The sequence below is a fragment of the Condylura cristata genome, unplaced genomic scaffold (genome assembly GCF_000260355.1).
Source record: "Condylura cristata isolate star-nosed mole 26May11 unplaced genomic scaffold, ConCri1.0 scaffold00017, whole genome shotgun sequence".
NCBI lineage: Eukaryota > Metazoa > Chordata > Mammalia > Eulipotyphla > Talpidae > Condylura > Condylura cristata.
Window position 1 is genome coordinate 43,494,518 of NW_004567118.1, and position 27,939 is coordinate 43,522,456.

Genomic DNA, 27,939 nt, shown 5'->3' on the forward strand with positions numbered 1-27,939 from the left:
TCGAATCCTTCTTAAATGGATTTTTCTTAAAATGTCCTCTGTTGATTTATCAACAGTCTTTAAACATGAAGTCTTAGAAGAAACAAAAACTGAATTTCAATAATTCAAAAGTAAGAATAAAGATAATTATTCAAGTGAAGCCTAACACAAGCTTTTATGGAAATTTGTTGTTACAGCTGAGTAGTTAGTACTGCCAATTCTCATGTGGATGTACTTAAATAGACACACACACACACACACACACACACACACACGATCATTCCTCATTCTATAATTCCCAGTCACTAAAGAGTCTTAGGAATTGAGAACTTGGAGCCCCATTTTGCTGCCACTGACAGTTTCCTTTTTTCCTAGCACCCAGTCCATTGAGAGCTAAGGATTTCTGGCATCAGCTGTGGAAAGAAACATCCTACTGTCACTTGGCTCTTCTAGAACTTTGAGTGGGTAGCAAAAGCTATAGTCCACTCTTAAGTGCCTTCCTTCTCTGTACTTTGCTCCACCAGCTCACCTCCAAAACTCATACAGTAAATCAGAATATCTCCAAAGGTAGTTCAAATGATACCACTGTGCTTTACTAAGAATGCATTTCCTTCTTTTCTTAGCTGCTTTCTACTTTTTCTCTAGCTCTGAGCTTACATTTCTCTAGAAAGGTATTTGCTTCAAATTATGTCACCCATTATTTAATAGCTTCCTATTTCTTCCCTTTAACGTAACTATCTTTAATTTCAAGACTTCACTTTTTGAATAGTTAACAGATAAAATGGTCAGAAAGTACAGAGCTCCCATATACCAACAAACCAGTTTCCTCCATTATTAATATTCTGGATTAAGTGGCCATTTGTTACAATTGGTGATACATATTTTATTGGTATTTTAATATATATTTGATATATCATTATTAACTACTCCCTAACATTAGGGTTCATTCTTTGTAGTATATAGTTCTATTATAGCTATATTTAAAAACTAATTCATTGAATATCTGTGTCCCCACCTGGATTTTTTTTTAAAGATTTATTCATTTATTCACACACAACTGGGGTACAGGCCAGAGATGCAGGAGGGTGAGAGGCTTCACCAGAGACAGAGTGGGGAGCAGAACAGGCAGATAGAGTAGGTCCACTGCTGAGGGGAGCAGTGGGCAGGTCAGGGGAGGTCTGTGGCCATGTGGAGCTCCTCCAGGGCAGGCGGGGATCCAACTCATGGAAAGTGGCTTAAGCTTCTTAGTGCAGCTCTTTAACCCGCTGCGCCAAAAAGGAGGGCCCCCACCTGGACTTTTAAGGTTCAAGAAGAAAGAAATCTGGTCTCCTTTGCTCTTGATTTTTGTGCAGTCACTAAAATATTTGCGTGGCATATAATACAAACTCAATAAATATAAGAATTAAGTGAGTGGAGGAAAAAAGAACACTTAAATATCTATGAAAGTTCAAGGGAGTCAGTCTTCAGTGACGACTTTTCACTCCTGTTTGTTTCGCCACTAAAATACCTTAGATTTTAACATGTAAATAGAGAAACCATGAAATATCAGTTACACTGCAGGAATATTTCTAAAATGAGTTTTTTAAAACTAGAAATGAAAATCAGGGTATCTAATTTCCTCAACTATTTGTCACAAACATTGTTTTTAGAGGCTGAATTTAACCTAGAATTAAATATTAACATATAAGTAGCAAAATATTAACCATTTTCTCATTTTATTCATCTAAATCTCATTTAATTCATGGTTGATCACTGTCAAGGCAGGATAATGAAGACACTGGAGGAAGACAGCTTCTGTAGAAACTGGAATGCCCTAGCCTTGGATTACTATCTTTCAAAATCCGGTGAAAGCACTAAAATTAAAAACAAAAATTTCTACTTGAACTGTATCTTTAAAAATGCCTCATCTAATAGAGATGTAAGTTTCTAAAAGAAGTTGGTCTAAGAAACTTACTGTCAAAGCAGTTTATAGTAGCTGAAACCCATTTCAGAGGCTGAGCAAAATGCCATTGCTTTAAAATAAAAGCTTTACTTAACCTACTGGCTGGAGATTACTTTTGAGGGAAAACCATTTTCTGCTTTCTTCTTTTCACTCAAAAGGAAATTACTCCTTTCACAGAAAAAATGAGAGTGATACCAGTTTCACATTGTTAAAATGTGTGTTCTCTTCCTGCTTTTGCTTTGTGATGCGGTACAATCCAGAGGAATCTCTCTCTCTTTCACACACACACACACACACACACACACGCACACACGCACACATGCACGCACGCACACATGTACACACGTGCCTCCTGGTGTATCAGAAGACTGAGCGTGCGAACAAGGGGAAGCCCTTTAATTAAACCAAACAGCCTTAGGTAGCAAATTATTCTCCCTTTGACATAGCAGAGACAAAACTACTCCCTAAGTCAAAATACCTTTTACTACCAAACAAGGCAGATATATCCCAAAGCATTTGCTGGTTTCAGAAGGGCTCTAAATTGTATTCAGGGAAAGTTATAAAATTTTACAGGTCTGGAAATAAAATAAAGTTTAGTTTAAACTGCTAATAATAAGGATTACAGACAAAGTGATCACATTTTTTTTGTTCTATTGTTTTGAATTGTATTTCTCTATGATACCTATTTAATTGACTGTAGAAAAATTTTATAACAGTATCTATACACACTTTATTGATTAATTTGTGTTTGTATTAGAACAGATTCTTAATTTCTTTATGGAGAGAGTTCTGGCCCAACTAAATAAACATCTTAGTGAAAGTCCTTCTAAAGCCTAGTTTTCAAACTAGGCAAACCATCCCACTCTTGGGCTGCAGTGAACTGATTAATTGATAGAACTTCTTCCCGTTAGTAACAATAACCAAGAACTCACTATTGCTCAAATGTACGGTATATATTTTAGATTGTGGGTTTGCACCTCTTCAGATATATGCTACCATACCATGCCATCACCAAGTCACCAAAAGTACTCCAGTGGCCCCTCTATTCCTTTACTCCCCACATCTACTCTCCCTCTATGGTTGCCTCAGCCCTCAGATTTTTAATGTCCTGATATAGTTTTATCAGTTCTTTATGTTGTTTGTTTCTTTATATTCCACATATGAAATAAAATCCTTTGGTATTTGCATTTCTTCTTCTGTTTGGTTTTGCATAACATAATTCCTTCTAGCTCCATCCATGTTGTCATAAATGGCAAGATTTCATCTTTGTTATGAGTAGTATTCCATCATATAACTACACATCTTCTTTGTCCACTACTATGTTATTGAGCACTTACCTTAGTTTAGTGTGTATGTCTTATTTTCATACCTTGGCTACTGTAAATAGTACTATATTGAACATTAGGAATGCATAAATACCTTCAATTAGTGTTTTTTAAAAATATTCTTTAGGTACCTAAAAGAGATATTGCTGGATTATATATTAACTTTTTTGAAGACCTTCTATACTGTTTTTCACAGGAGCTGAGCTAGTCTAATTTCTATCAACAGTGTACAAGTGTTCTTCAACCTCACCAACACTTGTTTTTTCTTGTCTTTTCACTATGAGCCATTCTCATGGGTGAGATGGTATTTATATTGTGGTTTTGATTTGCTTTTCCTGGTGAAAAGTAATGAACACTTTTCATCATCTGAATATTGTATATATGTATGTCTTCTTTGGACAAGTGTTTATTTACTCTGTCCATTTTGATTAGATTACATTTTTGCCATTATTGAGTTATGAGTTCTTTGTAGATCTTGGCTATAAAGCCCATGTATGCCAAACCCACAGCTAATACCATACTTAAAGATGAATAACTGAAAATTCTTCCTCTAAGATCAGTTACAAGATAAGGACATTTACTCTGACCACTACTATTCAACATAGTACTGGAAGTCCTAGCTGGAGCAATTAGGCAAGAGAAAGACATAAAAGGAGTTTAACTATCTTCAGATCACATCACAATGTGCACTGAAAACCATAAAGACTCCATTAAATAATGCTATTAGAGGCAATAAATCAGTACAATGGAATGGCAGGCTACACAATCAATGCACAAAAATAGGTTGCATTCTTAATGCAAATAGTAACCTACAAGAGAAAAAAAAAATCAAGAAAAAAATTCCTGTTTACAATTGCAATAAGAAATATTAAATACTTAGGAATAAACCTAACAAAAGGAAGTAAAAGACCAATACAACAAAAAATAGAAGTCATTATTATAAACAAACAAAAAAAAATAGAAGGTATACATTATTAAAATGGTCATTTTACTCAAAGCATTACAGATATTTAATTTAACCCTTATCAAAGTTTCAATGGCATTCTTTGAATACAGAGCAAAAACTAGAATTTATATGGAATTATAAAATACCCTGAATAGAAAAAGCAATTCGGACTGAAAAAAAAAAAAGAAAAAGAACAAAGACATCACATGTCCAGACTTGAAACTATACTACAAAACAATCGAAAAAGTATGGTACTAGAATGAAAATAGATTTATAATCAATAGAATAGATTTTAGGGCCCAGAAATAAACTCACACGTATAGGAACAGTTAATTTATGACAGAGGAACCAATAGTATACCATGGAGAAAAAGAGGGCAGTTTCTTCTACAAATAGGGTTTAGAAAGCTGGACCACAACATATAAAAGAATGAAAATGGGCCACTATCTCACATCATATACAAAAATGAACTCAAAATGTACTAAAAGTTTAAATGTAAGACATGAAACCATAAAATACATACAAGAAATCATAGGCAAAAGCTTCCATGACATTGGCTTCAGTAATATCTTTGGGGACTACACAGCATGGAACACAAAAGCAAAAATAAACATCTGGGACTGCCTTGAAGTAAAAATCTTCACAGCCAAAGAAAAGCTCATTATAATGAAAAAGACAACCTACTGAATGGTAGAATATATTTGGACTGAATCTTACTGGTGTTCTATGAAATTCCTTTGATTTCACTATGCATCAACCTGTATTGAGGTGCATTATAAGAAACAGCCCTATTAAATCCATTACAATGTTTACTGTAAGGAGAGTCTGAGATTTCTTTTTTATTACATAAAATACTAGTTTTCTGAGAAACCACAGGAAAAACATCTCTCTACTATCAACATCATGAACAGGACTTGGGCAACTGGTTTGTTTTTACCTCACAAACACTACAATTTATCCCTTTCCACTCTTATGGAAGAGGGGAATTATATGATATGATGCTAATATAATTTCTGGCTCCATCTTACTTTCCTATCATATGTTTACAATGTTTCATTTTTCTTATTTTATTTTTATCATGCTATCTTTTGCATTGGAATCTGACTTGGATAAGGGGGGATGAATAAATACAATATCCTGGGTTTACTTTTTGTTTCTTTTTTTCTTTTATAGCAGGGAGAACGGTGACTTGGAAAAGTTTTATGCTGCTAATATTTCTCTGCATTAACAACACTTAGCATTGAATTGTTGAAGTTAAGGATATCTGATTATACCTGACTATAAAATTCAATGAAAAGAGCTGTTAAAAATAAAAAAAAAAAAACACAATACTATACAAATGTCACACAAGAAAAATATAAAAATGTTATCCAAGGCCCTCCCTGGTGGCGAAGCGGGTTAAAGCACAGCACTGAGTATCTGAAGCCGCTTCCGCATGAGTTCGATTCCCGCCTGCCCTGGAGGAGACCACATGGTGTGGCAGACCTCTCCTGACCCGCCCGCTGCTCCCCTCAGCAGTGTACTTCATCGATCTGCCTGTTCTGTTCCCCACTCTGTCTTTGGTGAGGCCTCTCACCGCCCCTGAGCCTCTGGCCTGTACCCCAATTCTGTATGCACAAATAAATCTTTAAAAAAAAAAAATGTTATCCAAGAGGAAACAAATGAAAGATGGAGCCCAATGATCTACAGTAAAGGACCACGGATGTTTTAAATGAGGATGCTGTAGACACACACATCTGAGAAAAAGAGACCCTATCCCTCAAATCATATAGTGTTGTAAGCCAATGTTAACTCAATAAAGAAAACTAAAATGTTACCCAATCATTTTATTGCTTTTGACATCAGAACCAGAGGATTAAATGGGCTTACATTACAAGAAGAAGCATGTCCACTGGACATAAGAATGGGTTATACGCCTACAAACATATTAAGTCCCTCTGCAAAACAGACCACTAGACTTTGTGAACTCAAAGAAGAGTAAGATATCATCTGTATACTAAGAAAAATTCATATGATAGAGCAGTAATGTGGTCCAGGATAAGTAACCCACAACCTGTCTGGGTTTGAATCTGGTCACATGTAAGTCTGCCCTTTCTAGGCATCCCTTCTCCATGAGCTGTGAAGATCAAAAGGCATGCATGATCTACTTAGAAGAGGAGGGAGCTGCTACTGATCAAATTCCAAACTGCTGGGACTAAGAAGCAACACAACACCTCTAGAAGCTGGTAGGAAGTGACCTGAAGACAAAGAAAGTACTGAAGTGTTAGGCTGGTCGAAAGAACCAGAGTGGCCAGTTTAGTACAGAACTGGACTGTTTCCACATGTAGACTGTTCTTTGGCTTCTCACACTGTCCCATCTTCAGGATGAAAATGAGTCTTGAGGATTTCAGTACCTTTAGTATTTCATCTTACATGGCTTTCAGACCTCTTGTCTGGAAATGCAACACTGGAGCTCAGAGAACATCTAGCATGACCTTCTCACTTTAAAATAGTTGCTTAATATATGAATCAGATCAACCTAAGATCAAAACACAGCCTATAAAATATAATCCTGTACATACAAACCTACTGAAACAGCTACTCTAGAAAACGTACATTAGTGTAACTCTAACACCTGTATGACTGGAATTCTTTACAGGCATTTAACATTCACCAACACCAACTGTAAAGTGTTTTGTAGATGAGATAGAAAATTATGTGGATATGGTTTTAGATCAGTAATTCCCACCTCACCTCATCTGCTTATTAGAAAAACCAGAAGGATTTACAAATTCCTGTGACCAAGTGGCACTCCAGACTACTTAAGAATCATGTCTCTGAGTATGGAATCTCAGTATAAGTAATTTTCAAGATCCCTCTCTCCCTCATGAGTGATTCTGATGCACAGTCAGTGCAAAGAACCACCAGTTTAGACCATTTTAATGATGACCCATCTCTAACAGGTTACAGTGAAGAAATTCCAGCTGTTTGGAAGACAGCTAAGTTTCAAGGTCAGTGTCAGAGGACAGCAGTGTGCCCCTTGGGCAGATGTCAGACACACAGTTGGGTGGGATGCACTGTGAGGCTGATCAAGGTAGCACATCTATTACACTACATTAATTTCTGGCAAATTAGTTAAATACACACACATGCAAACAAAACTTAAAAAGAAGTTCAAGAGTTAACTACTATCCAGAAGGGAGATAGACTGGATGGGTCCTGGATTTTTCAGAGTTTTTTCCCAGGTTCACAGTGAATATGATTCTGATCTTGAGAGAAAAATCCTTGTACTCCAGGAAGCTGATGTCAGTGCTGACCTGGTAGCAGCCTGCATGAGATGATATTTTCTCACTCCTTCCCTATAGACCATGTTCACCTCATGTCAGAAGATGTCACCCATTCCTTAAAAACAAATCTTTTGCATTTGGAAGGCTCTTGATTTGGATTAAGGAGCAGATAGTACCAAAGGAAAATAACCCAGGGTGTGTGGAACCTAGTAAAATGACAACTTGCAAACACAAGGAATAGGCCTGAGTTGTCCTACCTTTGTTCAAAAGTAAGGTCTCACACACACACACACACACACACACACACACACACACACAAAGGAAAGTCAAATCCATCACAGTTGGGGGTGGTAGTGGGATGGTTATCTCAAAAATAAATAACACATAACAAAAAAAAGCATTTTTCTAGAATGTTTGCTCACCAAATATTTAGGTCCAAGTAAGAGGTGTTCCAGGAAAACAGTGGGGAGGGTCACATTAATTGGCTGCTAATCTCTTTACTATTTGTAGGATGTTTTCTTTAGCAGTGGGTTAAATCAATGTTTAATGCTACACAGGCCCAGCTGTGTCCATATTAGGAAAGCCTGAGTTCACATCTCCCTCTCTGAGAAAGGGATCTGTCCTCCTCCCTTTGCTCTGTTTCCACCCCCTCCATGTAGGTGGGAGAGTAGGAGCTGGGGAATGTGAATTTGATCCAGCATTGATCAGCCAACCAGCAAACTCTCATTGTTCTGAGATACCAAACATAACTTCTTTCTACTTAGGGATAAACCCAGTCATTTCGCTCACAACACAGCTTTTGTGTTCAATAGTATGAAAGATGGAAAACAACATTAGAGCTTTATTGGGCTTATCATAAACAAGAATCCCCATTAATTTGTATTCATATTCATTAGGCATGTTAGGATTTCTTAAGCTTAATAATCTACTCTTTTATGACTTTTATAATTATGGATTTCAACTTATAATGTAAATACTATGGCCTGTTCTAGCTTTGCCTTCTATTTGAGCATTTCTTATTTTCCTGCTTTGCTCTCTGAGGCTCAATATCCTGTTGCTGTTTCTAAGTCCTGTCCTATGAATGTAACAATCGCTCATACAGAAACCATGTGTAATGGGAAATACACAAAGCTGAAAAGTTGCTTTCACCTAGAATCTATAGGCATGTCAAACAGTCTCCCTGAGCCCATGAAAAGGAGATGCTGCTATGTGTTCAAAGCTTTGAGAGGATAAAATGAGACAGTGCCTGAAGTGAGAGACACAGGGAGACCAGTAAGTGCTGATTTCCTTCCTCTGCCCTCTCAGCAACAAAGGTCAATCTTATAGTTTGAGCCTAAGTAAACTTTAAAGGTCTCCAAATAGCTGAATTGTGACATCCTAATGAAAATTTCTACCTGACCCCCTGCACAGATGCAGTGCCATTAGAGGGAGCCTGCATATATGTGACATGTTGAAATCACCACAAACAAGCACCTGTCCCTATCCAAATGACCGGGAACCACAAAGAAGCAAGTTCTTTTTTTCACAGGCCTTATAGAAAGTAGATCATTCCATTTTTGTTCCCATCTCACTCAAAACAACAAGCCCATTGTCATTACAAGATGATCATGAAGTGGAATCTGATTATTTTTACATTGTTCTCCGAAGGTAACACCAGGTGCTAGATGCAAAAACATCTAAAATCTTAATAGTAGTTTTGTGCATGTGAAACCAATGTAATAATAAAAACTTGGGCTTTTAAGTATTCTTATCTATAAAATGGGCTTAATAATGTCTATTTTACAAAGATGTATACACAATAAGTAAATAACTGTTATGTGTAGTGTACTTAACAGAGATCCTCCCTACTGAATGAAATAATAGCTTTTTTTGACTCTGGATGTTCAAGTATGTAAAATGGTTTACACAGTGCACCTGGTAGGGGGAAGAGAAGAGTTACATAAACAGAAATTTTCAGAGAATTTTATTTATACTCATATATATATATATATATATATACTATATATATTCTCTATATAGAATATATTGTATACTATATATAGAACACATTATACCCTATATATTCTATAGAATGTATTGTATATATTCACATATAGACTATATATCCTATATAGTCTATATCCTATGTATTATATATCCTATATATTGTATATATCCATATATATATATATATATATATATACACACACACATACACACACATGCACATACTATATTTTCTTGGATTGATCCACTTCAGCTTAATTCACTAGCAGAATTTATGCCAAGCGCAGGCAGACATTCTTCAATTATAAAAGCAATGACAGGGAGGAAGAAAAACGAATTGAAGACGACAGACCAGTGAGAACTCAGGACAACCTACTTTGTACTAAACACAGCCAAAGAAAAGTTGTAAAGAGAATGTATCTTTGCTTGGTTGCACAAAATATGAAAAGTGACAACTCACACAAGTGTGGAAAAGGGAGCAAGGTTGGAGAGAGAAGGCTTGGAACACTCTGAAAAAGGCAGTAGAGCTCTTGGCACTGGCTGTGACTTCTCCCCTGAGAAATGGACCCTAGGGATGGAGGTGCTCTCTCCAGTCCAATCCCATTATCACTTGGTGCCCTGGAGTTACAGTCCCCAATTCTAATGTATTGACTCTGGTCTCCCTTCCATGCATTTTCATGCCAATAAAGTTGCTGAAATTAAAGGAGAATCGAATTGTGAAGCTTTCTGGCATAAATAATATTGTATTGTAAAGTCAGGGCTAATATCCACCAGGATGCCCTTAACCCTCTTAAGAAAAACCATCTGATCTATGTAGCCCTCAATGTGGTTCGAAATTTCCCTTGGCCTACAAAGGAAAATATTTTTAGCATGTAGCACACTTTGTAACAGACATATAACTGCAATGAAAATATAATTTTAGTAGTGCATCTGTGTTTGATCATTTCTTGTTATACCTCTATACAAACTAGGCTTTGCCTTCTCAGTACAAGGGCACTACAATACTCCACTGCAAGAGATGCAGAGAGCACTGCAACAACTTCTCATAAACATTTCATTACCGACTTGGTTTCTCTTTATCTTTTAAACAGGAAAATATGCTAATGACTTAAAAGTAAAAGCAGCATAAAAAAAATGTGGTGCTCCATGTGGAGCATCTGGCCTAAAAGTTTTCCCCTTAACAACCAAAGGCAAGTGAGAACGCACTGGGTGTTTTTCCCTGAGGATATTTAGGCAATTGAAGTAAACATGTATCTCCTCTTATATCTGAAAACATATCCTAGAAATAAGAGTTACTACTGTCCAAGATAAACTGACCTGTAGTATTTCTTGATCTGCAAGCATTTCAAGATATTAATTCTTTTTTTATGTCTCCTACTGGTCAAATAGGTTAATATCTGTAGATAATTGATTTGAATTAGAAGCAAATACCTATTCATTAATGATTAACTAGCATAAATGTTCTTGTCAGTTGATTTTTTTAAAAAGATTTATTTATTTATACAGAAACGGGGTACAGGCCAGAGATGCGGAGGGTGAGAGGATTCACCAGAGACAGACTGGCAGAACAGGCAGATCGATGAAGTACACTGCTGAGGGGAGCAGCGGGCGGGCCAGGAGAGGTCTGCCACGCCATGTGGTCACCTCCGGGGCAGGCGGGGATCGAACTCATGCGGAAGTGGCTTTAAGCTTCTTAGTGCAGTGCTTTAACCGGCTGCGCCACCAGGGAGGGCCCACTTGTCAGTTGATTTTTAAGATTTTTCCCAATAATCTTTCAAAATGCAATTTTCCAGTGAGAAAGAAAATAAATGCATAAACAGGGTTTTTGGAAAGGGTTCCTTCAAACACCACCCAGGAATCAACTTGTGAAAACTCCTTCAGGACAACAGAGTATTTGACTGGACACACAGGGCTGCCCTTCAGAAACACCTCTGTGGTAGAAGCTGTGAATGCACAGGAAACCCTGGAAAGTGAAGTTCTCATTATTGCAAGTACAAAGCACATTTTTAGCCACTAAAGAATAAGAAGAGTTTCAAGTAAAAGAGTAGTTAATAATTAAATTCAAAATCAGGGCTCTCTACTGTGCTCAGTCAGTATCTATTCACAGGCCTTATATAAACTTAGGCAAAGATGAGACCAAGCTGATTTGGACTAAAAGCAATATTGCTAAAAACCACAAAATGCTTCAGTCAGATGGGCTGAAGGCAGAGAGTCCTGGATCCAAGTTCTGACTTTGGCATTTAGAGGGTTATGAGTTAGACAGATCAGTACATCTACCCTAGGGTGCAGTCTCCTATGGGTGACAAAAAGCAGCTTTCTTCCAAGTCTTGCCCTTGTGCTAGGATTCTAAACAGTGCAAAGTTGTGCAACATCATAAAAGATCAATCAGGAAGCAGTGGAGGCCACATCTGGAAAATACATGCCACACAGCTACTAAATATATCTCTATTTTTTTTTTTAAGCCATAATGATGGTCCCTCAGAAGAAGAAAAAAAAAGTCCCATGTCCTAAAAGTAGCTAAATGTTCCCCATAGCTTTCCTTGCCAGCAGGTACTTGGCCCACAGATTACACAGATGCCGGTACAAGTCCCTGTGACAACCATGGTCAGTCACCATCAGAGCCACTGCCCAGAGTGTGTTGATTTGCACATTGGTACATCCAACAATGTTGTGCAATGTCAAAGAGCCCAGGGTGGCTGCATGTGAGTACACCCATGTGCACAATTTACCACATTGTTGAGTCTCAGGAAGAACATAATGCAAGTTAAGAGAATAATTTGTTTTTGGTGGAGTCTACCAGAGTATGTCTTCAGTCTAGTAAGAAAGAATGGTGGTAATTCTCCTTGAAAAGTTGAATCAGATATTTTCCTCTAGACATGAAGATTCACAATCTCAAACTATCTTTCTCTTAGTTCTTTTGAGTTTATGTGATGCCTCCTTTTTAAAGTTTCCTGTCTATGAAATAAATGAAGTACAGTTATAATAAAATCAACTTTATTTATATATTGCTCTTCACAAGAACTGCAATAGTCCTTACTTAAGGGAATTTCTCTGTGGGTGCACAAAACTTATGATCCTGAAAAGTAGGTAACATTTCTATATCCAAATATGGTCTACCATATTTTGTACCTTGAGGACAATTACATTCGCACCCTTGTACAATCAATTGTCTGAGTGAGGCTAAGCACACGAGTCTCCAGCTAAGCATGCTGTCTTATAATGGACTTAGTCTCCAAACTGAACAAGATAAATATGAAAGTCAATCTCTTTGGGTCTTCCTAGGTTTCCAGCTCAAAGCCATGATCCCTTGTGCATAATGATCGGTGATTTTTGATGCCCCCACAGATTATGAGTTCATGCACAGAGATCATACCCTTTCATCTTTTTGCATACCTACTGCCCAGAACAAAGGCATGGTGTACTGGTTTGGTGAGTAAACTAGACCACAAAGCCAGATATTTAAATTCAAAAAGAATAAAAATTCAAAGACTGCTTCCACAAATGAGAAATGATCTCTTTCTTCTGAACTCAATTTTTTAAATAGATATATTCCAGAATATGGATTCTATCAGTCAGTTCTAACCTTACTTACAGAGAGCCACATTAATGTGAGCCTGACTTGAGTCTAGGATCTGTAGATTTAATAGCTTCCTGGATAACTCTAACAACCATATGCCAGCATAACTGGACTAGATGGACCTGAGGGCCTTTCTAATACAACCTTATAAAGCTATCCTTCTACAAAGTACCCAGTCTTATCTCTTTATTTAAACACATAGGTATATAGGCTACTACCAACTATCTCCATCAATTGGACTGAGTCATAGTCTTGAACTCTCATGAGACACCCACCACAGTTTGTCTAAATAGGTCAGAATCCTGATCAGTGAGGCGGGTGGAAAAATGCTTAGAGGAAACCTCACATAAAACATTTGGGTTCCAAGGATAATAATGGGTAGAAGAAAAGCCCACTAAGATTGGGTACAAGACAAGGATGTGCACTCTCAACTCTGCTATTCAACACAGTACTGGTAGTTTGAGTTAGAGCAATTAGACAAGAGAAGGATATGAAAGGAAAGTAAAGCTATCATTACTTGCAGATGACATGATAATATATAGAAAACCCTCAAGATTCCATAGGAAAACTAATTAAGATGATCAGTTTAGCAAAGAGACAGGTATAAAATCAACACCCAAAATCCAGTTGCCTTCCTATATACAAAGAATGAGATAGAAGAGGGAGAAATTAAGATAGTGATCTTTAAAATTACACCAAAACCAAACAAAACTAGTAGTAAAACTAACAAAGAAAGTAAAAGATATATACAAAGACACAAAAAATCCTGCTTATGGATTAAAATATTCAACATTATCAAAATGGCCATCTTACCTAAAGTAATATGTAGATTCAATGCAATCCCAGTATAAATATTTCAAAGATCTGGAGCAAGCATTACTGAAATTATTCTGGGATAACAAAAGACCCCAAATATCAAAAGCAATCTTTACAAAGAAGAAAGAGAATGGAGGCATCACACTTCCAGACTCAAGCTCTATTATAAAGCCATAGTAATTAAAACAGCCTGGTACTGGGTCAAAAACAGACACATGGACTAATCAAATAGAATTGAGAGCCCATTATATGTGTACATGGATAGTAAATCTATGACAAGGGGCCAAAAATATATTAGAATTACGATAACTTCTTCAATAAATGGTGTTGGGAAAACTGGACAGCTGCATGCAAAAGAGTGAAACTAGACCATGATTTCATACCAGACACCAAAAATCAACTCAAAAATGGATAAAGACTTGGATGTTAAACCTGAAATCATAAAATGCATAGAAGAAAACAGGGAAAACATTTCATGACATATATTTCATTGATGCCTTTAGGGATTCATCCCCAACAGCAAGGAAAACAAAAGAGAACATTAAGAGCTGGAACTGGAGCAAATGAAAAAACTTTTGTCCAGCAAAAGAAACTATAATTTAAAATGAAGGGACATTCTACTGAATAGGAAAAAATATTTGCATACCACACATCTGACAAAGGATGGATATCAAACAACTCATAAAACTCTACAAAACAAAACAAATAACCTAATGAAAAAAAATGCACAAAAGACATTAAACTGACAAGCAGGCATATAAAAAATGTTCATAATTACATCTTATCTGAAAAATGCAAATCAAGACCACAATGAGATACGATCTTATACCTGTTAGAATGACCCATACCAAGAAAACCAGAAACAAATATTGGCAAGGAATTGGAGAAAAGGGAACCTTCCTACACTGCTGCTGAGAATGCAAACTGGTCTTGCCTGTATGAACTACAGTGTGGAATATTTCTAAACATTAAACATGAGTCTGCCATTCCACTCAGTCATCCCACTCCCAGGAATCAATCCGAAAAATTCAAAGACATGAATTCAAAAGGAAACTTGCACTCCAATGTTTATTGCAGCACTATTTACTGTAGCTAAACTATGGAAACAATCTACATGCCCCAGAATGTGAGTGGATGAAGAAGCTGTGGGATACATACACAATAGAATACTATTCAGTGATCAAAAAGAAATTAAGGCCATTTGTGGCAATAAGGATGGAGCACGAAAGGATAATGTTAAATGAATTAAGTCAAAAGGAGAAAGTTACATACTGGATGATGTCACTAATATAAAGTAACTAAATCAATAGTCAGAAGACAAGTGAAAAACTAACCCTTGATAGCTCATAACAAAATTGAAATCCCAAGTGAATAGTGGAGGAGGAGGATGGACAGAAATAACAAAGACAGAAGGAAGCACAATGGTTTATGGAGCTGTAATAGGATGGGTGGGTTGATGGTGGGTACACTAGGGTGGTGATACCAAATAGTGATACCTAAATTTAAAATAAATGAATTAATTAAAAAAATAACATTGTCCATGTAATTGGGTATAGATTCTGGACACAAAAGTTCAAAATAGAAAATTAAGCAACAGGGTTCTCCATGGTGACACAACAGGCTAAAGCGCAGCACTGCAAAGCTAGCCTCAGCTGTTTCTGCACGAGTTCGGTCCCTGGTGGGGGACACACGTGGCACAGCAGACTTCTCCAGCCTTTCCCGCTACTCCCCTCAGCAGTGTACTTCATCACTCTGCCTGTTCTGTGCCCTGCTTTGTCTCTGGTAAACCCTCTTACTCACCCCCCCACCCCCAGCATCTCTGGCCTGTGCTCCAGTTCTGTATGCATAATAAATAAATCTTAAAAAAAAAAAAAAAGAAACATCAAACAACAAAGTCTCTCTGACTGTTCATTTTATTCCTAGAGACCCCCCTGGTACCTCTGAAGAGGGGAAAGTCTTGGTTTTCCACTCAGAGACTTTTCTTACTGCACAAAGCTACTGGCCCATGTGCCCCAGTATTTAATTGCTGCTCAGGAGCTAGCACTTTTTCTACAAATTTCAAAGCCTCCATCAGGGTTTGAAGTCCCATTCAAATCTGGCTGTGTCCTGCATTGCTCATCTTACTGCTCTTCCTTGCAGATTGTGCCCACCATGCAAAGCTAACAATAAACTCCATACCAAACACGGGAAGTGGAGGAGAAGTTCACTGCTCAAAACTGTGGTCAAAATGCATCCACCTGAAAGATTTTATACCATTGACCATTCTTTTATGAGGCAGAATGGCCTTGGCTGGAGTATGGCAGAGCCAGGGTCTAGAGAGGAAGCTAAGAGTGAGAGTGAATTGACTGAAAGGGCTTTTTCTTCCACTGTTCCATTCTGCTGTTCCTGGGACACACTCAGCTTAGTCTTAATCATGCTTAAGACAAACTAGTTGATCAGCCCCTCATTCAGATTTTATTTACCCAAAGCAGGTACCAAACATACATGCACAGTTTTCCACACCAGGCCATGGCAATGCCTATTTCCCTGCTTGTAATGGCCATCTTTCCTACCTTCAAGACTGGCATCCAACATTACCTCAACCCTCTCTTCTTTCACAAGTGGGAAATTATTTCCTTTTTTTGAACTCCTAACCATTACTTTTTCACCACTTATTGCTTTCTTCATTAAGTTAGTTATTTGCACGTCTATTTTTTCCTACTGAATCATTAAGCACCTGGAAGGCAAAGACATGTTTTCTTACCTTTGCATCATTCACTCATATACTCCTCATAAGGGCAGATGTATATACAAGGCAAGAAGGGAAGAAGCTTCAGGTGGATTTCAGATCCTGAAAGAGGCTTCCTTTTGCAAATCTCATCTATCTGGTCTGGGAAACTCTACAGTCCTGTCAAAGCCTAAATCTGAAACTGAAATCTTCAAGTAAGGAAACACTTTTAATCCTTACTATTCACTTAGAGTCTAGTCTTAAACTACTATGAATGAGATTCTGTTTTTCTTCTGGAAATCAAGTTTGAAAGGTAGAGAAATGAAGACCTCAGAGCTTTCATTTAGGACACCAAAGGAATAGGTCTCTTTCCTTATGTTGCATTACCTTATGCTTCAAAGAGATCAATAGGTTTAGACAGTGACAAGTCAGATGCGTGCTCCCCCCCCACCCCCCACCAAATACAAAATACCTAGAACAGATTTTCAGGTATCTTCTTCTTTCTGAGAGGACAGATACTTACTTCCCATAGTTCTTTCTTATTCCACACAACTTTCCGTTTTGTGTATTAGATATAAATGCCATTGGAGGTTAAAAAAAAAATCACACCTAACAAATATCCATGGGGAAACAAAATATAGTGAGGTGAACCTGAGTAAGTTTTACAGGCCATTTTGAAAGGTTCACCAGAAATGTGGGATTAATCAGAGAAGATTTAGAAATAAGCATTGGAATAGGCTGCATTTGTCCCCCTCAAATTCACATGGTGAAATAATACACACAGCACCTCCAAATGTAACTTTATTGGAGAAAGGGGCTTTCAAGAGACAATTAAAGTAAGATGAAATTATAAGAGTAAACTCTAATGCAATCTGACTGGGTCCTTTGGTGAGATCAGGACAGAGATCCTTAAATACACAGAGGAAGACCATTTGAGGACATAAAAAAAGCAGCTCTCTGCAAGCCAAGGACAGAAGAGAAATCAACCCTGCCCACACCTTGATCTTGGACTCCATCCTTCAAAAACTGTGAGACAATAGATGTCTGCTGCTTAAGCCACCTGGTTCCTGTATTTTGTCATGACCGCCAAATAACTAATATGTGCATGAAGCCATAGTTGCCAAAAATAAAGATAATTAGGTTGAAAATGAAAGGATCTTAATAAAATCTCTCCCTTTTCTGTGACTGCCAAGGAACATATCACTTTGAGTAGTTTGGGGAAGGGGTCAGACTCCTGAATGACTGTGGTGACTTGTCAACATTGCAGGCTCTGCCCCAAGTGAGGTCTCTGATGTTTAGTCACTTAGAAAATGTGAGTCAAATCACTGGACAAAAAGACAAAATGACAGCAGAATTATTTGAAGCTCTAAACGTATACCACATTATGGCAACTGCTATTATGGATATAAAAGCTCTCATAAGCACATATAATTTGAAAAATGTAATTTCTCTGGAAGTTGCAAAATAATCAGTCTTGGTTTTCCTGAATGATCATTAAATGCAGAATTCTTATAGACACCATTGAGATTGAATGTCCTAATGAGTCTTCAAATTATGTTGATAACATTATGTAATCAGAACTAAAGAAAGCCTGTAAATTATCCCCTAATAAATGGTCTGACTTTTGGCTTTCTCTGTGCTAAAAGGATATCATTGCTCCAGTAACATAAAGTGTCTTGCCTTATATCTTATCAAGTTTCCTCAATTACGTGACTGCAGCACTTTCCCTGCAAAACTTAAATTTTCCATCCTTTGCTATGTGGCCTTTGGCAGTCAGTAGGTACTTGCTTGGAAAGAAGTGTCACTTTCCCCAAATGGAAATATCACCTACCTTTATAAATCTCAGGATTGGGAGTAAGGCTGGGAGCTTGAGCTGACTCCTACCTATTTCTAGCATACATTATATGATTGCCCAATACCCATCTTCTCTGTCTCTTTTGTAAACTATTGAAATCATTTAAATTTTTGTAAATATATGTATAAAGATACAGTTGACCAATTCTTTAGTCCGGCACGACTGCAGGAATGATTGGGATCATGAGTAAGGAGTCAAAGTGCTGCTGTCATAGTTAAAAAAGTTATGGAACATTTCCCCCAAAGAGCCACAGAAGGACTGTGAGGTCTACTACAGTGCTGCTTGTCAGTACCTTGGGAAACAGGTCACCTGGGAATTGAAATTAAGACCTGAAGGGTGGCAGTTAATTAGTAGGTATTTCTGCCTTTCTGAATACCAACCATAACAGCAGCACTCTGACTCCTTATTCATGATCCCAATCATTCCTGTAGTCATGCCAGACTAAAGGATTGGTCAACTGTATCTTTATACATACATTTACAAAAACTTAAATATTTCAATAGTTTATGTTTTGTGGGGGGTCTTTAAGATATTAAGCATTGATTCAGCTAATAGATTTAGAGCAGCACTGTTTATTAGGAATATATGCAAGGCATAGTTCTAATTTAGAATCCCGGTTGCCATGTTTAAAAAGGAAGACATAGCAGCTAAAATTAATTTTAACAATGTCTTATCAGGCAGATATAGATTGGGTTATAATGTATTCAAACTAATACATCAACCATGTCACCAATATTTTTAAAGCTATTATTGAGATATTTTATCTACATTTTTTGTACCAAGTCTTATAAATCTGATGAATTTTCACAGTCCATCTCAATTCAGATGCAAAATTTTAATCAGAAATAATAAATAATGCTGTGTTAAGATTTCATAAAATTTACATTTGAAAAATTAGATTAATTCACACACTTAAGCTGTTCTAAATAATAACTGAATTATTATATTCTAAATTTAATCTTACAATAAATTAAATTAAAAATTTGGCCCCTCAGGTACACTAGTTATATTTCAAGTGCTCAGTGATTGTGTGGCTAGTACCACTCTGGCCTAGACACTGAGTATCTACTGTGTGCACCATTGCAGCCACAAACACACCTGCTTCCCCAGGTTGGGGGGAGGGATTATGAGAAAGAAATATACACAGCAACAATATCGGGCAGGTTATGATACTTTCTAAACACAGAAAATGGAAAGTACTCCAAGGAGAGAAAGAGATGCTCGAAGGAAGGCTGGTGGAGAAAGGGGACAAGGGATTTGTTTGCCATTTTGTACTTCACTATTGCTTGAACTTGCAAAAGAGAACTTTTAAAAAGATTTTTATGTTTAAAGGAAGACAAAGAAAATGGTAAGCTATGTATTCATATATCCAGCAAAAATGACTGGATATATGACTGAAAATATAATAAAATATAAATTCTCTGGGCCACTTTTATGTTCTTATTTACAAGTTTTTTTATATCTCAAAGTAAATATGTAGTCAGAATCTGTAGTCAGAAATAAATTATAAAGAAAATAATCTGTAATACTGAGGGTAAAATCAATTTTAAATCTATTTGCAAAGTCAAAGGGTTGGGATTCTTTAAAGATGTCTGGACCTGGTTTCTTTTACTTTTTGGGACTCACACTTACTTTTATTGCTGCTGAAGCTATTTCCACATTTAAAAAAATGATTTCCATCCAAGGTGGCCAAAAAGGAAAATCGAGGCCAACCACAAGGCAAGCATTCCTCAGAGAAGACAAAAAGCCTCTGTAACCTGCAAATGAAAACTTCACTAGTAGAACGTGATCTTTTGTTATGAATGACTTCAGCTGCTGGTGGACAGACATTCTTAATGAGAACAAAGCACATGGAGTGATTTTGCTGCTTTCATTGTCCAGTCAGGCTAAGCATGCTAGTAACTTTATATTATAATGGTGAGAACAAAGAACAAGGTGTCCCATTCACCACGGAACTTCTGCAGCAGACGTTCCTGAGCCTTTGCAGTCTTTCACTGAAGTGGAAAGGAGAAAGAACTCTCAAGGAGTGTGAGCAGGTAAATAATCACCAACCATATAAATAATGCCACAAAATGGGTAAAGAAATGAAAAGATGAAATGAAATGATCATTCACCAATAGAAAGATGTGCACTAAATCAGGGTTTTTTGTTTTTTTTTTTTCCTGTCTGAGACTGTTGTTTTTACTGAACAGTTAAGCAACCAAGGAAATACCAGTTGGGTCTTAAAGACAATTTATAGCTGGGCTGCTGGCCTCATTGCACCTGGCTATGTTTTGACAGCAGGTTTCGTCAGTTTATAGCAGAGATTCTTGTCTACACCATAAGCTGTCACTAATGCACCCAGACCTTTGGAAAAATGTATTGCCCAAAGGCAGATCTCTCCTTTTCAAATGTCCCCTCCCCCCTTTAATGAAAAGCAAAAGCCTCCTGCTGGTGGTAAAGCCTTCTCTTCTTCAGGGGAAATCACAGAGCCTCCTGGGAGTGAACAGGGTCAACCCCAGTGCTACAGCACTAGTGGGGTGTGCCTGCTTCTGGGCACTCGATTAAGGACTCATTCTTTTCCCTTCCCTCAGGGCTCACTGCTGAATACAGCAGCCTGTTGTTCTGGGCCAGGAAATTCTGGAGTCTGCTCTCTGAGCTCCCAACTCTAGCTTCCAGGCTCTGCTAAGAATGTCTGGGAGTTTTGCTGAAGTCTGGCTGTGGAACACAAGGCAGGTGGTTTCAGCAGATGCTCCCTTCCCCCCATTTGAAACATGAAGGGCAAGACTTGGCTATTTAGGATCAGACAAACCTTAACTCCTTAACTTTGCCCGCCCTAGGACAGTTAATGGCCTAGTATGGAAGCCAGTCTTAGAAATCACAAGCTCTCATTATAATATACATGGCTTGAAAGGCCTGCTTCCCAGGACCAGACACTACCTCTCCCCACCTGTCTTGCTGGCTTTATAGGACCTAGGATTTTTTTTTGCTTTTGCTTTCAGTCTCAAAAGGATTGGGTCAAACAAGTAACTTTTAACGGGTGACACACATTCCTCAACCAAAGGCAGGATGTCCTTTTTAGGAATGAGTTAATGGTGCCTGGTGGCAAACATTTCCCCTTGTATGGTAGAAAAGGACAAAGATGTGAGTAGAGGGAAGAAAAGGTAATGGAGAATGGCCCCTCCTATTCCTTAATTTCATGGTTCACAGACATTCATTGACATTCAGACACTCCCAAGGGGAAGCTCATATAACCAGGCATGAAACCAGACTAACAGGGCTGCATGCCTGGGCGCAGGGCAGAATTTCTCACCACCACTGGGGTCCACTCCCAGGCACTAGGACCCACTGTGAAGGTCTACAAACTGCCCAAACTGGAAAAGCTTTAGGCCTGCAATATCCTTTGACTTGCCCCGCCTGGGATACCACCCTTGGACTCCCTAGGTTCCAAGCTCTATGGGTGTAAGGGGTGTCAGCATTCAGGCTGCTGAGGAGGGTCAAGGCTACCATCAGGCTCCTGAAAACACAGAAGCTGGAGTGGAGAGGAGAGAAGTTTCTAGGCCAGGTGACTCTACAGGCCTAGGTTTGCCTAGGTTAGTATCTCTCCCTCCTAGGTTTGCCTGGTTAGTATCTCTTCCTCAGATTTGTCTATGAGCTGAAAAAGAGGGAGAGAAGAAAACCTCTAGTCAGGTGGGTCCTGGTCCCTGAGACAGAAAAATGCATCTGAACAACTCATACAGATGTGAAGGTCGGCCTGAGACTAGGATGCAAAATCATAGGAGAAGTGGAGGGGAAATGATGGAGAAATCATGGGTAGGACAGGTCTGAGGAAACTGCAGGAAGCCAGCTCACTTGTCTGGCTCAATTTGTTGACCTTGAACTGTTGCTGGGCTATACTACACAAATTATACACTATTTTATAAAACCTCACTTGACAAAAGTTCAGTGTTGGCCAGCAACAGGTTATATGAGGTAGTGGCCAGATCCCCACACTCAACAACTGGCAGAAAAGGGGTAGAAAGGCATAATTTTTTTAAACACAGGGATACTTCAAAACAGTGAAATGATTACTTTTATGTATTTACATGCATCCCATCCATGTATCTGTCTATTCTCCTACACAAACACACACACATATATACCATTGTATATGTATGTATGTATACCACAGGCATACGCTATATATATATATATATATATATATATATATATATATCGTATATATATAACATATATAGTTATACAATATATATAACATATATCTCATATATATGTAACACATATCATATATATATAATTGTTACATATATATACATGTATATATATGTAACAATTATCATTGATATATCAAGTGATAAGCTTTACTATTTCCCACAGACTCTCTAAAGTGGTTTTCTTGAGTGTACCTGTGGTATTCCAGAACTCTCCAGCCAGTCTTGGAAGATGTTTTCAACAGACAATTCAAGCCTTTAAAAATAAAACAACAAAAAGTAAAGAATTAGAAAGAGCTCTTATGACACAGAATGGTTCTCTAAGTACACAGGTATGGCAAGCATCCACCTTCTACCAAGTACCTGTTCTCTGGAGAAGGAGCAATGCTAGCCCAGGTTAAAGTGTGGTCAGGACCCTGAATACACACGATGGGAACTCAGTATCAGAGGCCTACCTCTATAAGTGGCGGTAGCACCTTGAGAAGAGCTTTTGGTTGGGAATGTCAATTCAGGGAGTACAGGGCAGGGTTAGTACACATAAGAGGCAACTGCTTTCTGAGAGTAGTGGGAGTAAAATGCAAAAATCCTAGCCTCTCATAGCATTCAAATGAAATTCCAACTTTATAAGGAAACAAGTCCTATGGGAGCACAAAGAGACTCAGGAGCATGGGGCATTTGGGGCTCCCACAGCTTCTGCTTCCAAACAGGCTCTCATGTTGTTTTTTATTTGAAATATTATGATTGTTAACTGTGATCCAAAGTCATCTGAAATTCTTTCAGCTTCATGCCTTACTCATTTGAATAGTCCTTAAATATGTTAAGCATGCAGTATATTTAGGATCAACAGATCACTTGTATCTTTCTGTCCTCTGTTATTACAGCTGAAGGACATCCCCTACCCCTCTTCTAACCAACTTCTGCTCATGTGCAGTGTCTATTCAGAGGCCTTCCTCAAGTCCCATCCCAGGGTGTGTGTGCTCCTCATTCCCTCTGCTCCATGCAGCCATCACAGTTTGTGACTGCCACTTATTTGATTACTTGACTTTTAACTGTCTCTGCATTACATCAAGGCTCTTTGAAGTGAGGGTCCAATTCTATTTTACTCACTTCTCTAAAACCAGCAATGAGAATACTCTTGATGTAAAAGAAGCTCCCAGAGCTAGTTTTTATCTGAATGAATGAAAACACATTTCACTATAATTAAGAAAACAGTTTTGTTTTAAGCTAATAATCACATGTGCCAGTAAGATATCCCCAAGTTGTTAAACTCTTCATTAAAAAAAAATATACGAGCCCTCCCTGGCGGGTTAAAGTACTAAGAAGCTTAAGCCACTTCCGCATGAGTTCGATCCCCGCCTGCCCCTGAGGTGACCACAGTGGGGCAGACCCCTCCTGACCTGCCCGCTGCTCCCCTCAGCAGTGTACTTTGTCACCTGTTCTGCTCCCACTCTGTCTCTGGTGAATCCTCTCACCCTCCACATCTCTGGCCTGTATCCAGTTCTTTCTGAATAAATAAATCTTTTAAAATATATATACATATTCTATATATATATATGTATATATGTGTGTATATATATACATATATATATATGCCCTTCCCTTCCTCACTCTTTATAAAATTGTTTAAAGTAGTAGTTGTGGAAAGAACGAGCTCTTGAGGCTCTAGAAGCCAAATGCTCCCTTGGCCTCTGGGTTGTGCTCCAGGCTGGGCAGTGGTGAGGGAGAGAGAGGAGAGGCCTGAGTGGGGCTGGGGAAAGGGGCTGACTGCTAATTCCTTTTCTTTTCTTTCCCAGGGGAAAGCACATCACTGGTGTGCCTTTGTCTTCCCAAGCCACAGCAAAAACAAAAATCGCTTATGAATGCAATAGAAAAAACACAGTGAGAAAGTGGCTGGAGTTCATTTTCAAGATGATGCCCATCTGTGGGAAGACCAGGGAGGCAAGAAGACTACCACCCTAAGCTGCTTATGCCAGAGTCTTCCAGGTTTTCAGACTCAGTGAAGTTACTGGAGACACCTTAGTTGAAAGGCCAGGGTACAATTCCCCATTGCTTCTTTGTAGTCATTTAACAGTGTTGACCTCAGTGTAAATAGCCAGCTCCACTCTAACCTTTGCGAGTGTGGAAACATGTGTTCATGTTCTGTGTGAGTATGAGTGTGTACACATAAGCACATGAGGTGCAGTGTGCTTGATTTCAAAGAGAGGAGGCACCCCCAAAGAACCCTCAGACCATGTTACTGTTATTACTTGCACTTGATTCATTTGGTTGATTACAAGGGGAGGAAATGCACTTACTTGACATAATCTACCTACCAGGAGCAGAACACTGGGACCAAAGGGACCCCTTAGAAAGTATCTGAGGAGAGGCCATCCCTGGTGGTGCAGTGGGTTAAAGCACAGCACTGCAAGCTAGCCACAGCCGCTTCAGTGTGACTTTGATCCCCAGGCCTAGTGGTGACCCACATGGCGAAGCAGTCCTCTCCTGTCTCACCTGCTGCTCCCCTCAGCAATGTACTCTGTCAATCTGCCTGTTCTACTCCCCACTCTGTCTCTGGTGAATCCTCTCATCACCCCTGCACCTCTGGCCTGTACTCCAGTTCTATATGCATAAATAAATAAATCTTAAAAAAAAAAAGAAAGTATCTGAGGAAACTTGATGTTGACTTATGTTGTAGTGCAATGTGTGAGGCTATAAAGTAGGGAGACTGCATAATTTCCATTGATTGTAGGATGCTCAGTGGAAGGCTTGATCTTGTTTGGAATGCATGCAGACTGTACCCAGCTTTTCTGACTGCTGGGAGGGTGGTTCATTTGGTGGGGTGAAATGTGAAGTAGCCCTGGAGAGCTCTGTTGGGCCTCAATGTTGTCTGCCTTGATCTGCTGGCAAGGACCCATTTTCTTCCCTGTCCTTCATTGGTGCTTCTTTCTAAGTGGTCCATTTATTTGTGTCCTTTCCAGACAGAGGGGCTCTGGGTCTGGAACCCCAGGGTCAAAAGTTCCTACAGAAACTTCAAACTATAGGGAGAGACTGAATCTGGATGGAATCTGTGTTGTGACATAGGAGCATGGACAGCCTTAAAACTTCTCCAACTTCAGAGAGAGATGGAGAATTGAGAAAGGACATAGAAATCCTCAGCAGTGCTGAGGATTAAAGGGTTAAGTGTGTTGGAACCATAACATTAAAGATCCTGTAGAAAAGAAGGCTGAGGAGTGACTTCATAGTCATTTCTGACTGAGTTTAGAAAAAGATGGTGCACAGCTGTTGTGCATCCCCATGGAGGAAGGGTGAATAACAGGATGGGGACATAAATTTTCTTTGGGGAATTTGAGCTTCAAGACACTTCTTTAAGTGGCATGAGGAGGGTCTGGGGAGTTGAGTCCTGGAATGTTACTGAGTGAGGTCCAACTCATTACCAAAGCATGAAGAACAGACCAAGTTTTCTGTGCATGGCAGGCATTTGGTAGATGTCAATTGGGCACAGATTCTGTGGGAGTTTGTGATGGGAAAGTCTAGGGAGTGACTGTGTGATATGACAGGCACAAGTCCTCGGGTTGCCAGGGCTTGAAGAGAGATGTGGGGCCCTGTGGATGTGAAGTGGTCCCTACTGATGGCTTTAGATGCAACAGTGGAAGGAAGACAGTGGCAGTGCATCAGGGGGGTCTTGATCTGCGTGTGGAGGAAGACCATCCTAAAGGATGGAGCAGATGAATAGAAATGGAATGAGAATGGGCCTCCCTAGGGGTTTAAGTCTCAGTGCGCTCACCACCATGGTCTGAGCTGTATTCCAGGCCAGGAAGTTGACCCATATATGCTACAGTAAATCTCTCCTGTCTTTAGCATGTGTTTCAGTGAATTGGCCAGTTCTGCTCCCTACTCTAACTCTGGTGAATCCTTTCACCTCCTGCATCTCTAGACTACACCTCAATTCTTTTATGCACAAAAAAAGTGGGAGGAAAATACATGGAGGGCAGAGGCAGGAAAGCACAGAGTCACGGGGAATAATTAAGAAAAGGAAATAGGATGTCCTTGAATATCCTGAAGTCCCATCATTTAGCCTTGGATGCATCAAGGAGGCTCTGAAACAGGGCCAGGATGACATGAACCAGATGGAATTGAGCAAAGGTAACCAAAGGAGAGGCTGGAGACAGAGAACCAAAGTGGGCTGTGAATAGTTACCATGAGTTACCATGAGAGGAGGCCTACATGGATGTGGGATATTCAAGAGGGATGACTTTGGAGGAGGGACAGAGGTTGTGAGGACAAAAGACACCACAACTCTCTGTAGGATGATTCTCCACAGCATGCACATATCTGTGTACAACCGGTGCCAGTCCACAAGCTGGACAGCTGTCCAGGCTAACTGTGAGGGTATTTCACTGCAAAGGTATTAAAGCAAACTTTGCTTTACCATATTTAGCATTTGTACACACACAAAAATACTGTCAGAGAGTAGTACCACAAAGAAAACAAACAAAAACACTTCTCTGCACTGCCAATTAAAAGCATAAAAGTAGTAGTAGCTAATGCCATTGAGTGCCTGTTATATACCAAACACTATAGACAAAATCTCACTTAAATTTTCAATGTCTGTACAAGACCAATATTAAAACCTTAGAGATGAACAAATAAATATTCTAAGAAACTAACGGACTTATCCAAGGCCAACAAGATGGAACCTAAAGAGCTGGAATTCAAGTCAAAATCACTGGGTGGCAAAACCCTGCTTTACTTTCTGTTCTGAACTTAGTCTGCACCATGCATCAGAACATGATTTATGATACAGAAAATTCTGCAGCAGGGGAAGGCCTGCATTGGCTCTAAACAAGGCTGACTTCTGCTTGCTCATCTCTTCTGCTGGAGGCAGCCGGGGCCCCTGCTGTGGTTGCCCTGTTTGTCTGCCCTCCAATTACAGTTCTGAAGAGATGGGGAGACTCTTAGGAGGGGCAAAAGTGTGAGGGCAGGAGAGTTCATTGTTCAGCTGCACTCAGGAGCAAAAGACACTCTCCCGGGAATGAAGAGAACATGTGTTTTCAGATCACTTTCCTTTGCAAAGGTTCAAAGCATCTTATAACCATTATCACTTCATTCCTCATAATATACTTGTGAAGTGGGTGTCAATTGTTGCATGGCATTTTTAGCAGATGCAGACACTGCAACCTAAGAAGACGCTGGTCAAAGTCAGTCCAGACAAAGAGAAAGAAAAGACCCAGGTTTTCAGACTTCCAATATCAATGCAGACATTAAACTGCACCAAAGCTTGTGCATAGATTGCTAATGTGGAAAAAGATGTTAAACTATGGTAGAAAGATGAGAGAATTAACTCCAGCTGCTATCTATCTATCTATCTATC

General features: G+C 38.9%; 1 protein-coding gene across 2 annotated transcripts in view; it reads right to left on the minus strand.

Moving 5' to 3' along the window:
* The window catches only part of LOC101631432 (chromosome unknown open reading frame, human C9orf3), a 403,160-nt gene that overhangs the window by 77,240 nt on the left and 297,981 nt on the right, over positions 1-27,939 (minus strand). For both annotated transcript variants that reach the window (XM_012726242.1, XM_004684919.2), the window contains exon 11: positions 22,785-22,845. In XM_012726242.1, the coding sequence (XP_012581696.1) occupies positions 22,785-22,845 (61 nt within the window). The remainder of the gene's footprint in view (positions 1-22,784; positions 22,846-27,939) is intronic.